At 45.1% G+C, this 13,985-nt stretch overlaps 1 protein-coding gene across 5 annotated transcripts in view; it reads right to left on the bottom strand.

Annotated features, from left to right (window-relative positions):
* The window catches only part of CDK7 (cyclin dependent kinase 7), a 62,355-nt gene that overhangs the window by 1,638 nt on the left and 46,732 nt on the right, over positions 1–13,985 (bottom strand). For 4 of the 5 annotated variants that reach the window (XM_082335962.1, XM_082335961.1, XM_082335966.1 and 1 more), the window contains one exon: positions 5,618–5,785. In XM_082335962.1, the coding sequence (XP_082192088.1) occupies positions 5,634–5,785 (152 nt within the window). In that variant the 3' untranslated portion in view covers positions 5,618–5,633. Of the gene's footprint in view, positions 1–5,617; positions 5,786–13,985 lie in introns of those variants that run through there. The other variant, XR_014230656.1, reaches the window with a different exon arrangement.

Raw genomic sequence — 13,985 nt, 5'->3', positions numbered from 1 at the left:
GCAGGTCTCACGGCAGCCGCGTGGTGTTACAAGAACGGACCAAAGCTGGGCCACTCTGAGACGCTCTTTCAGACATAACTCCGAGATAAGTAGCCACTACGTAAGGAGCTGGACAGTAAACGAGTAGCTATGGCTAACTCCCATCCAAGAGTTTTTAGAGAGCTCCTGTAAAATTGTCTGCAGCACCAGCAATGCCTTTCCCAGGTCTTGAAAGGCAATGAAACGTCAGACTGGGCAAACGTACCAGCATTCAAAATGAGCGAATGGATTGACTGGAATAATTAAGAGACCTATCCATGCCACAGTGATGCCAGGGCAAGCCAAGGGGCCACAGCAATGCCAGGGAAAGCAACTGGCCTAGCAATCAATGCTTTCCAGTTCTTTGCTTATAATAACCATAAAACTAGAGATTAAAAAGATGCATAATATTGAACTAACAACATTTCTGAGAAAATCAGGTATTTGTTTGATATAGATGATAGTACTGACCAAGGAGACAGATTTCTGTAAGATCTGTACTTGGTACCAAGCAGCATTTTGCTTATGAGACTTACAGAACAAAACAAAAAAAATACCATGGAACTTGATTAATTGTCTAGCTAATTAAAAACAGATCTCTGGGTAACTGTCAATGAGCATCTTCTTTGATTGCATAGGTTTCCATAGAGATCTTCATGGGATTTTTGACCCTATATGTTCTTTTCTCCATTTAGTAATAATTTCCTTACAGATCTGACTGAGAGAAAATGGATGGATTCACAAGAACAATAGCTTGGTTTATGCCTACACAAGCAACAAAGAGCTCAGCCGTCACGTAGTACGCACAACACTATGCAGTAATAAGTGATGGCAATAGTCCTGTGGGATTGAACGCCCTTTTTGGAGACCCGTGATCCTGAAGGAACAAAACAAGAATAAAACCAAACTCCTGGGGACCCCGGCAGATAATAAACACGAGCACAATGCTGGGGACAAAAGGGCTGGTGTAATGAAAAGGGCATGTTTTCGTGAGAGGATGGTCTACTCCTGGGAACAATTTATCAAGGCTTACGTGACTTCTTCACTGGAAGTTAAAAAAGACTTAATTTTTTTGTTTGTTTTTAAAATTCTTTATCTCTGAAACATGTTCAACTGCTGAGCAGCCTGCCCAGCCTATGTGATTTACCAGGCTTTCCATTTGCTGGGTAGTTTTGCCAGCTGTTAAAGTCACAGATTAGTTATTTGCCAAGTTTGATATAGTGAAATATCTACTTTTGTACCTTTAAAAGCAACATAGGCTAAATTCTTTGGCCTCTGAGCAGGGGACAAAGCATTCTTGCTGCAGAAACTCAGTATCTGCTCAGATAACATAAACGCCTCGGCTGCTGTGCAAGCAATGATGTTATCACAGAAAAGTCGGCAATTTGCCGAGTGCAGTGAAACCCTCTGAGATGACGGCAACATCTACAGAAACAGGGACAGACTGCCCTGAACTTGCTTTCCCCTCACTGCGAGCTGCTGGGGCCCAAAATAAATGCAGTGCAAGAAGGAAGCCAACACGGCCACAGCGCGTCCAGGCTCCAGCTGGCTGCGGCTTGGCCATCTCTGAGCTTGGGTCTGCACCCAAACATGTGAATGCAGGAGCATGGGAAATAGCATCAGAGGGGGAATAGGAAGGAAGAAGTGTGTGGAAATGGGCCTGAAGAGCCCAAAGGAGGCTGCTTTCATCACGATGCCCTCATCCAACAGAGGGAGAATGTGGCAGATGAGCTTTGTTATGGAAACGGAGGAAGCATGAAAGAAAATCTGTGTAGGTGGGGAGGCAAGTGCAATAAAACAGGTAAAACCACCAGCTGAGAAATGGAATAGAAAAACAAAAAACCATTGGACCAAAACACATGCCATCTTGCATCTATGGCTAAATTCTTATCAAAAATAGGCAATGGGCATCTGCACTTAAAAAAACCCTAATTTTGGTAGCAAATTTGGGTTTTAACATACTATAACACAGTTAAGGGCCAAGATACAAAGCTGGCTGGGGAAACAAGCCTGAAAGCATGCTCAGCCAGAAGATGTAACCATCTACAACTGAAATGCTTCGACACAACTGAACTGGTTTTTACTGGTGTTTGTTTTCCTGAAAACATATTTCTTATTTTTCCTTTCATTATTTAAGTAGGACATGGATATTTTCAGGGTGAAACAATTAGTTCTGAAACAGCTTTAACGTTAAAAATTTAATTAAAAAATAAATCAAAACACTATTTCGACAGACCAAAACAATTCTCTTCCTTTTCTTCTCTCAATTATCCTTTCAAAGCCTGTGAAATGCGAGGTTTTGCTTCAACAGAACATTTGTGAGTAAAGCAGTACCTGTTTTTCAAAAAACCAGAATAACTGGAAAAAAGAAATAATATATGGATCAAGGCATAGAAGCAGTTCTTCAAGTTGAGTCCTGCTTTGCTTCATTTTGGAACAGAGTCAAGTCTCTCAACCATTTTGTGCAACTGCATACTGGTCTTTTCTGTCTTTCTGTCCCCATCACTGAGGCTCTCATGTCTTGATGCTCTACTCCATCTTTTGCCTTGATACACAACCTTGCTCCTCTGGAATCTATTCTACATGCTACTATTGAAAATATTTTCCTGGTCAAAACCATCCTTCCCCACCCCTCCACTGCCTCTTGCTACTTCCCCAGAGATCAGACACAAATGCCTTGGTTTCTTTGCACATTTTTCAGAACTCAACCCCTGGGCCCTCCCTCCCTTGGTGTCCTGTGGGCGCAGCAACAGCTCAGGAGATGGGGAAGACGAGTGGAAACAACAGAGAAAAAACTCCACCCCAAAAGACACTGTTCAATTCTTAAGTCTCACCACAAAATACGATGTCCTCAAAATGCTGCTGGTTAGATTAGGAACCAAGGTTTTGAAACCATAACCAAATACTCCACAGGTACCATGTCCTCCCACAGACACATGGTTTCGTCTGCCTGCCAGCTTTGGTGAGGATGTGGAAGCTGAGCTCCCTGGGACAGTGCCTCATTTTCCCAGCTGTGTTGCAGGGCACAGAGCAGGTCCCCAGCTCTGGGCTGGCACCTGCAGAGTCCGGCACTTCAGGAACTGAAAAACTATCCTAAATGTGTTTTAATAGACAGAATGCACAACCGTGGGGGTAGATAAATACTGCAGAACAAATAAATACAAACATTTTCAAAAGTCTCTGTTTAAGGTGTCCATAAGAGACGTACATTTGCTGTTGCTTCCTCTCAAAATGATGCCAAAGGACCAAGTGCTACAATAAATACTTTTAGAACTACTTTAGACTTGGGAGTTTATAGCAAATCAACCAAAAAAACCTCTCACTGACAAGAGAGAGATTCCTTTCACGTAACATCTGCATGAGTACTTGAACTCTAAACTGATAAAGCAGACACATGGTTCCCTGCCAAGATTATGCCCTCACAAAGGACTGCACTAATTTTTTTTTATTTATTTTAATACAAAAATTAAAAAATTCTAATTAAAATGACTTAAAATTCTCTCTCCTTTCAAGAAAGAGAGGGTGAGGTCCTAGAAGCACCATGCAAAGTGCTTGCTTACAGTCTGGCTTCAGGAGCTAGGAGAGCTCCATGATACAGCCAACAGCGAAGGAATCAGTAAGTGCCCAGCACTTTCAAAACACAGTTCATCATTGGGAAGCTGAGACTGGTTAGTCTGAATAAATATTTTCAAGGTGCACTCTATTACAACTGGGCTGAATTAGCTTCAGGAGTCTTTGAACTTTTAACAGCCCTGAACATAATTATTACATTAGAGAGCAGATAAAGAAAGCCCACTTTCAGATGGTCTGCTTCCCATTCAAAGACATTAAATGCTCTAAATTAAGAGGGTGATTATCTTTCCACTTCACACTAACAGCTACTCTTTGTGCCATTTCTTCCCACCCTGAGCCTTCAAGACTATGAACTGGAAAAGAAATTTGGCAATACTGAAAAGCATGTTGTTGAAGGCTTCTTGAATCACTTTTCTGTTGGACAAAGAGCGAGTATTTTTTGTTAGGGATACAAGCTGCATTAAAACCACACTATTGATGGAAAACGACTTTATGAAATTTGGATATGAGCACGTAATTTGTCTCCCACACACTTGAGTTCCTTGGGTTATTCACTTTATTGCCACGCTAAGCATCTAGTAAGTCAAAGTAATTCCTGGCAAGCAATTTCAGCACACACATGTTGAACACTTTTTAAGTCGCAGCTCACAGGCAAGCATCATGAATGTACTGGGTGCTCTTACAGGGCTGTCAGCAGCTTCTGGTGGCTGGGGGTAAGAAGGTGGCACTAGGATAACTCAAGCAAAGTGCTATTAAATGAAAAAAAATTAGGACAGAACATACAAAGAGGGTACAATGGGAAGACAGAAAGGTCACTGGCAGCAGAGCACAGAAACCTTCAAAGTAGCCCCATCGTAAGCCTGCTGGTTCATCTGTGTTGCAGGCACAGGATGCTACCAGCAGCTTCTGGATCTGGGCTGCTGTGGAGGGAAGTGTTTCACAGGCAACTGGAAGTCAAGCACAGAAGGTAAGCAGGGCATCAACTTGACCAGCAACTGGTTAAACGAGGAAACAGCCTTAACTGTGCACCCACCAGCACTCCCTCTTGGGAGAGTGGCACAAAACAACTAGATGCCCACAGCGAGGGAAGCCTTCTGAACCTCCAGAGCAAGCACATTCACAACTTCAAAGCAGGCCCGATGTAGAGTTTGGTGCAGAAACTTAATTTTTAAGAATTAAGCAATCCAGCCATTGTTCCCTTTACTTAAAAACAGACTTCTCTTCTTGTAGTTTGTAGAGGACGAGAGAGAGGATTTGTGCTACTGAGAACAACCTGGGTGGCTTAAGAAACCAAACCAAAGATGTGGTACAACAGGTCTAGTGTGTGACCGCAAGCAGGCTGGTGAGTGTTTAGCTTAGGAAAGTTATATTAAGACTCTGAAAGAAACTTGAGTTTTAAAATCTAGTTTTAGCCACAGCTCCTTTCATGCTTTTGAAGCTTTTTAATTAAAAAGACAATTAGAGATGAACAATATCGCTGTGGTTAGAGGCCATATGAACACGATGACTAAATGCACACTGAAGAAAACCCCTTGTAAAGGATCCACAGCACTGTGCACTGCAGTAGTCTGTCACACAGCACCAAGAACACAAAATTGAAATTATAAATGCAACACTTGAAGAGTTCTTTTCCATTTTGCTGCTTCTGCTACTAAACAAGTTGCCAGAGACAAACTCAACGTTAAACTGAACCAGTTTGTTCTACTATAACATATTCCCTGACAGTCTCTAGTGACACTACCCATGCAGCAAACCTGGGATGGGTTCACTGCAGCGGGTTTCCACACAACGGAAGAGGAGGAAGGCTGCTAGTCCTGTGATCCTCGACTCTTCCTGTTGTGAAACATACTCGATGGGTGAGCAATCGACAGAAGAGGCTGAGCATGGAAAATCATCCCATCTGGGTTTGGAAGCGGATGGGTGGAGGGAATTCACCGCCTCTTCTGAGGGAACACCCCTATACATGAAGAGCTGTGGAAGGAGCCCCATTTCTTTCCAGGGGCAGCAGTGGGTTTCTCTTACTTACGTGCGTTTTCATTTCATTAGCCACTGTTGTTGACATCATGACACAACAGATGATAGTCACCAGGATGAAGTAAAGCGCATACATGAAGCGGGTGCTGGTTGACTGTTTTATCTTGGGGCAGCATTTGCAGCACAAGGCACAGGCGGCAGTACCGCAGCAGCAGGCCAGCTGGAAAGTAAGACAAAAACACAAGTCATTCCATCACTGCCTTTAGGTTTCTATTGCAAAAGTCAGACGGGGAAGCTGGGAGACTTCCTGTAAAACTCCAGAATTTCTTAAGTCCTCTCCTCCCAGCTGAGCAGTATTTAAGTGGAAGCAGACTGTCTTGTTTATCAAAAGTCACCAGGTTTAAGCACACCAGTTTATAGCTTTCCACACGCTAAGGATGAGAATGAAGAGGATGAGGAGGAACCGCTTCCGATTTCTTAACCCCGCTCTTTGCTATCTCTGTGCAGCTCGTGGTCCTGATGTGTTTCACCCAGCAGAGCAGGCATTGCGACGGTAAGGGTCTATTTCCCACAATACACTCTCCACACCCCCCAGTGAAAAAACAAACCTGCACAAAACCCACATGGACTCCAGAACTGTTTGCTTTTAACATAGAGACAAAACTATTTTGTTTCTAAGGCAAGCTGGAGGTTGTGTTTCAAAACAAGCCGTACAGATCCATTTCAAGTCAACAGAACCATACTGTCCTTTTTAATATGCCCTTTCTGGTACACACACAGACAAAAAAAACTTTTTTTCTTTGCTACAGAACTTTTTATGCCACTAAAGTCTTTGAGAAAATTAAAGGGGGGAGGGAAAACTGTTAGTCACCCTTTGGGATAGTTGTGCTGAAGGCTTTATAAACAGACAATAGCTACAAAAAAAGCCAAACAAATCAACAAACAAAAAACTACATTAACAGTTCTAAATATTTTGGGCAGTACAGAAACAATCTGGAAATACTTGGCTTACTGCAAACAAAGCAAATGATAGCTGAGCTTGAAGGACCCGAAATACAATGGCACCATCTTGTACTGAAGAAAGCCAGAGAAGAAATGCAGCTTCATGGTTATTTAGATACACTTTGCAAAGGTGAAACCGGTGACTCCACGTGCAAGATGGCAAGGAAAAAAATCCACAGCTGCAAGGAAAATAATACCAAATCACACTTTAGCTGATACTGTCCCAAATGTTTAAATGTTATTAGGGACAGAATTCCTTGTGTATTTTAGTTCTTTTCTACCTGCAACTGGGGGTCCACCAAGCATAGCAAAAAGTATGTAATTGCCTTATTCAACAGGGAAAAAGGTACTGAATAAATCCTGAAAGGGATCTAGATTGATGCTCATTATTTCCTTGCTGTCAACAGTATCATTAACTTTCAAAGAAGCAGGATTCACCTTCCCTGCCTTCTACTTTTAGAAAAGTCATATATAAAAATATAAGCCTTATTTTTATACATAAGGCAGCACTGTCCTTGGCCAGGCCCTTCCTTGCAGTAGGCAGCAGCTTCACATGGCTCCTGTGCTTAACCCAGCAACCACAACCACAGGAGGGATTTTTGGACATCAGCAGGCAGCCAGGAGCAGGCAACCTCTTCCAGGTCTCACTGCTGTCGGCCCAGAGAAACCTCACCCCTCAGTACTCCCATTTTTGAGGGGCTCCCTGTGGCTCGTGTGCAGCCCAGGGGCGGTGTGCTGCCAGTGCCAGGGGTTCGGGCACACCGAGGCCACTTTTTCCCAGTGTTTCCTCAGCCCTTAGAGGGGCTGCAGGGATGTACAGAGGACTCCCCTGCTTTCTAGCAAGCAGTTGTAGAAGATGGATAGCTTTTCTTAGCCCTTGCCAAGGGATTCAAAATGCACAAGTGCCACATTTGAGTTGCCCAGGCAAACTTCACTGGCTTGTACGTGCCTTCAGGCGCCAAACCACCACACACTGTTTTCCTCGCAGGACACTTCCAGCATCGATGACTGCCTGACTCAGAGAAGGGGGTTTCACATGTGTGTTTGCAGACACGCATATCTGATATAAGTCCACAGAGTCTCACAACCAGACTGATTTATCAAAGAGCCCCAAATCATTTTGAAGAAGTGTCTTGAAAAGCCTCCCAGCTTATCATTTCCTTGCCATGACTATCTGCTGCAAGACCCAAGCTCAGGCTTCCAGCCTTCAGCCCCACAGAAAGCAGGTAGCGGGTGGGCCCTTGGCTCGCTCGACAACAGCTCTTCAGTTTGCAGAAGACCTAGAACGGGCACAGTCCAGCCCGGCTCCCACGCTGCCCTTCTCTCAGTTCACCACCGGATCTCACGCCAGAGGAGATGGGGGCCTCAGAGCATGCAGCTGCTAAAACTGCTGCTGCTGCAAAACAGTAATCTTCCCCAAAACACACAAAGCTCCAACTGTGGGGAATAAACAGAATGGGCTCGTGTTGGCACCAAAGCTGGAAATTAAAACTGCTATGTGCACAAGCACATCGTGCAAGTGTACTTTCAAAATAGAAGGCACTGGTGGCTGAATGGCAATTTTTTTATATGTAGTGAAATTAAGTTAACTTTTACAGCATCAATACAAGTCCAAGAAATAGGGAAGCTATGGCAAGTTACTGATTCAGCAAACAAATGGACTAACAACATTTCAAAACAAAAACATACCAGGAAAGTATAATCCACCCACTTCAGAATTATGGGGGGGGAAAAAAAAGGAAAGATTAAGACTAAAAGTCCTTTCAATCTGTATCAGACAGATCCAAAGTAGCCATGATGAACTTCAACTGCTGGCCATACTCACCATAACGTTAAAAACTGTAGTACAGAAGTAAAAAGGTATGCAGCTTTGGCATTTGTAAGGGGAACATTTTCCTAAGCCAGGTGCTAGAGAGCTCTGCCAGTGAAACCTCATCTATGTCCAGCGATGTGTCTGCTATTCCAGTCCTGAGTCCCTGGGGCTGCTATTTAAAGCAACAAATACTTAAATAGAATATATAGCTCATTTATGCATTGTTCCACATTACTCAGAGAGACTTTAATGATAGTTTCTAATACTGAGCACATACCCTATAAATTGGCAATATTCGTGAAAAAGACCAGTGTCTCCATCTTTTTTCAGATGCACTCCTTTAAGCGTTCTGAATAGCCATGGAAACCACAGAAAGTTGGTTAGGTTATTCAGCCACAGTCCCCAATTTGGTGGTTTGGGGGTTCTGTTGGTTGTTTTTTGTTTTTTGTTTTTTTTTTTTTTTTTCTTTTTTAAACTCCGGTTATGACTAAGTACATTCCAGAGTAGGCCACGATGAAATAGGTGTTATCCAAATATAAATGAATACAGTCTCTGTCCCAAAGAGTAAGATGCTGGCCACAACCTACTGGCCTGAGAGGTTTCAAGAATGTTATCTTTGGGTGGCAGACTTCAAAGCCCACATATACAATGAGTTCTCTGTGGAAAGGGTTGGGCAACATGCAGCTAAACTACGCAGTCCCTCTGATGCCACATGCTTTACTGTGGGCATAGCCCACCTCGCCTCGCCTCTGCCTTTTGACCACAGCGAGGATCTGCCCAGGGGCTCAGGACCCACCAGTGCAGAAGTGCAAGCCGGTAACAAGTTCTTCCCGTGTTAAAAAACTGGGCTGTGAAAAAAAGGCAAGTAATGTCATAAATCTTTTACAGATTTAGCCTATTGTTAAACAAAAGCTCCTCTGAAGGTCAGGTTCTGCAGAAGGAAAGTGCTGTGCAGTTTTCAGGACGGAGACAACGCAGACAACCCAAGGTCTGCCATCACTGCCAGCAGGCAGGCCTTGAAAATCCTGGTCTGTATCTACAGAGCTCCTTCAAAGTCCTGTGATCCTTCCAAGACCAGGCTTCCCAAGAGCCCAGCGCAACAGCATCTGAAAGCCGGGCTGCTCTGGCAGGAGCCTGTCACACTGCAGCAGGGTCTGGTTCAAGTCCTTCTCATCCCAAGGCTCCCACAAGTCCGGCAGCAAGTACAGCCACCCCGGCTCCCTCTCTAGCTTTACATCTCCTCACCGGGTGAACATCACAGTCTGACAATAATTACAAGTGCTACGCAAATATTTATGCTTTCCACAAATACTTACCGTCAGCCGGCCCCCTCACGCTAACCCACCATGGCGCCAGGCCCCCACAACGTCGGCCAGCCGCCCGCTTGGCTCGGCGCTACTCTTTGGGAGCTCAAGGAGGGTGCAGCGCCAGCTCGCCTGAGATCCCGAAACTTGACAACCTAGCGTACCTGAAAACAGACCGCACCGTGATTTGAACCGCCCGGGCGGTGGCCGACCTGACTGGTTTCACAAGACCAGCTGTGCAAAGCTGCGCGGGAAATCCTTCTGTCAAAAAATAGCCAAAGCGCAGTTTCAGAGACATTTCTGCTGGTAGCCAGGCTGGCTTAACAGCCACCGGCTGCCCCCAGCCTTCCTCCTCTGCCAGCCGCTCACCCACTCCTGCCCTGGCACCAGCACCTCAGTAGCCCTGACAGCTCTGCTGCTGGAAGTGACCAAAGGAAGCAACCTACTGGCTAAAAAAAAAAAAAAAGGAAAAAAAAAAAAGGAAAAAAAGGAGGGGGGGAGGGAAGGGGGGGACACAAAAATGACATATCAGTCCTTCTCAGCTGCTGATGTATTATGCAATGGCAGAAACAGTTTCAGCGTTTCACGTGAGGGCACAGTGCGCGGGCGGGAGGGGAGAGCGGAGGCGGATGCCTCGCAGCAGGCCCGCACGCTTTGACCCTCCTCTGAACAGACGTTTCGGTGGCGTTTTCCTACCGCCTCCTTCGATTTGAGTGCAGTAGGCTCCTGGCCACGCAGAGAAACGATGATTTTTAAATCCACACAGTGAGGAGCAGAAGCAAGCAGACTACATAACAGCCCTGGTCCATGCAAACCCCTTTTCCAAATACAGGCAGGCCTGGACATATTTGCACACTCCCATCCTATGCCACCCTGAGGAGTCCTTATGGTTAACAAGAGTTAGACAGATTAACAAAACAGGGTAAAAGCAGCCTGACCGACTTGCGCACAAGCTATCGGCTCCCTACAATGAATGCTCCATGAACATACGCTTAACATCCGCCACACACGGACGTCTTGATTTTTGCAAGCTGTGATCCAATCTGATAAATCAGTGGAATGAGGTATGACGGTAATGTTAAGCACACACGTAACTATTTACATACAAGACTGAGAAGAAAAAGTGAACGTGTCCTGCCTACTGCTTTTGCAGATACAGTGACATTTGTAGAAGGTATTTTCCACAGATGTTCCTGAAAAATCTCAGAGGTCTTAGAAAATATTTTGCGTAGCCAATAAAACAAAGTGAGGATATTCAGGATCACTGCCCAAAATAGCCTATGGTATTTTTAAATTATACAAACCATAGGGAAGTATGAAGCTTATCACAACAAAGCACTCCTCCTTTTGGGAGACTTCAGCACAAATGGTAAAAATCAAACAGAAGAAGAGCACACTGGGAAGAAAAAAAAAAGCGCATACTTAAATGAAACAAAGACCTAGCAGCATTTCTGCTCTTCCCTCCTAACTGATCGCCTGGCCAGAGTGGCCGGGGAGACCGCGTGCCTTCTGGCCTGTCCACCGAGCACAGGAATGTGCCTTGCTGAAGCTTCTTTTCACGGGGGCCTAGAGCAGCTTAGTGTTTCACGCACTGCTTGATCACTTTGATATCCTGCAGAAAGTGGAATTTTCCACCGAGCAGAACTACGAACCACCTGTGCCTTCGGAAAGGAATTTGGGAGGGAGCTAGAGCTAGAAGATATGAAAGTATTTGTTTAAGTAACGAACCGTGGAAAACTATACCCTTGCTATAGGGGGTGAAAAGCTATACCCTTGAAGAAGAGCTAACGGACTGATAAAAGGGAACATCTTGGCACCAAAGACTGGACGGTGGCCAGCGGAGCATGAAGTCTGATAAAACTGCAGTAACTGGGCGAAAGCTAAATGCGGCAAGGGGAGATGGCGACCACCGACTCAATTCAGGACCAAAAAGACTTGCCCCTCCACCCCTGAGAAGAGCGTGTGTGCTAATCTACATAGCAAGCGAGGCTGATTTAAATATAGTAAACCAAGAGTGCACGAAATGTTAATCACTAACCAATAAGTGTAAATTTGGGTGGGTTTATACTTATCATGTAGCACGATAAATAGGCTGTAGTTTTGTATGAAGGTGTGCTTGATTTGTGGGAGATCACCGAGCACCCAGATTTGCGCATACCTGAAATAAATAAGCAGCGTCTCTCCTGAGCATGGGATAATTGGCCTATTGCACACCGGGCAAAGAATCCGCTTTTTGGACAACTTGACTACAGCATTATCTGGGCCATAAGGTTTGCAGACAATGCGGTCACTGCGCTGTTAACAGCCACGTCTACGAAAAACACCCAAACATCTACTCTCACAGCTACACGCAGCATCAAAGCCGGCTGGAAGAGCAAAGCAGCCAGCCCTGCGTGAATAACATCCTGAAGCAGCTACACACCTGCCCTTGGACTTTTAGTTTCAGGGAAGAGCGTCTAGCAAGCCAACTATTCTGCTGGCGCACAAAAAAAAAAAAGATACCAGATGCCAGGTGTCCCAAATGTTAGGAGCTGAGCTCAGATGATTATTGAAAACCCCTGCTGTTACACATACACGTTTTGCAAAGCCTTCCTCAACCAGTGACATGCTTACACAGTGGTTCGTCCCTAGGAAGTAACTAAATCCACTGAAGAGGCTTTATTTCATCCTTTGTCCGACCTAACTGGCTTTTCACTGCTGCTTCTTTAATATTCAGACTCACCACGTGGCTTAAGCCAGGAGGTTTTGTGACCAGCATATCAGTTAATCAACTGACGACCTGGTTTTGGGAGCACACCTCACATGGCAAACTGTGCAAAATCAAAACTGAGAGAAGAGGGACGCCAGCCTAGAGGCTGCCGAACACTGCTTCCCAGTGAGGCTTTCCCGCCCCGAGCTGAGTTTCCAAAGCGAAGGGCTTGTGCCCTGCACTGTGGGGCAGAACTACCACACAGCACCGAGCCGCTCAAAACCTAGGCGAGACGGCAGCATCTAGGACAGCTATGCTGAGCTGAACCGCGGGTGAGCCACTGCCAGCTGCCGGCAGAGCTGAAGTTAAGCCGAACCGCGGGTGATTAGCTTCTGTCTCCATGCCCAAACGTTACTAAGTGGTGACTCAGATCAGCATCAGAAAATAACGTCACGGCGAAATGTCTAAATTAAAGACTGCCCAACTGCTCTTCTCCTGATGATTTTGGAAAAATCAAGACAATTGTTTAGTCTGACCTGAGCCTGGCAGTGTATCACATCACCCACCTCCCCAGTAGAGAGCTATTTTCCATTAGCATAGACCATCTGGATTTGACAGCAGTTACAAGGTGGACTGTCTGTCCCTCTGGCTACTTATATCTATCACTAAAAACAGGAAAAAAAAAAAAACAACAAAAAATACCTTCTAATTTGCCTGCTACAGTTCCCAGGCACTTATTCTTGGTGAGGCTTTCTTCACTAGCCTAGAGAGCCTTTTAATTACCTGGTCTTTTCTCCCCGCTTGTCAAAAAAGGAACCCAAACCATTTACACTCAGTCTCATTTGAAGGCTTTAACACTTTTCCCCCCAGCACACAGAGTTGTTTGTTTTTGTTTTTGTTTTTTCTTTTCTGCATCCCTTCAAATTTCCCCAGTGCCTCCTACAAAATCATGGCAGCAGCATCAGCCCAGCTGCAAACAGCCCAGCAAGTCGCCTTGCTCCTCTCCCCCGCGTGCAGGCAACCAGCTAGCTGGCTGTACTTAAAAGGAGTATTTTATTTGCACTGGGGTCCTGCCATCTGGGTTACATCACCTTCAATAGTACTCTCCCTCCACTAATCCTTCCCTGGACGCCCGTGTGCTTTCGGGAGCAATTTTAAACATACTCTCAGGTCACTGATGAAAACAGGCACCTGATCCTGAAGCTTCTTTGCACTGATCCCTCGACAATCTTCACTGAGAGCAACCTCCGCTGGGTGACAGGTTCAACTGTCCTTTCCTATCATTTCATGTTTCACAGTTTTCTCATCTGCAGGTCGTTCCGGCTCATGCTGCAGCCACTTATTTGCCTTTCACAGCAGAGGAGATACTAAGAGAGCAACTGGAAGATGAAAGACAAGTCAGCAATGGCAAAGTCTGACAATTTGAGGCCATCACTTCATACAGCGAGCAGATTTTCTCCAGGTTAGCTCTGATGTTCGAGACCAGGACTCTGGAGGTAGAACGGCACACACAGATGCAACGTGGTGCATTGCCAGGGACAGAGAACCAAGTCCATGGCAGTAACCACTTAAGTCTATGTACCACTGGAGTGAAGAAGAAGCAGTTAAAATG

Source organism: Platalea leucorodia, assembly GCF_965183815.1.
Source record: "Platalea leucorodia genome assembly, chromosome: Z".
Lineage (NCBI taxonomy): Eukaryota > Metazoa > Chordata > Aves > Pelecaniformes > Threskiornithidae > Platalea > Platalea leucorodia.
Note: the sequence above shows the minus strand (reverse complement) of the source record. Positions and strands in the feature narration are given on the sequence as shown.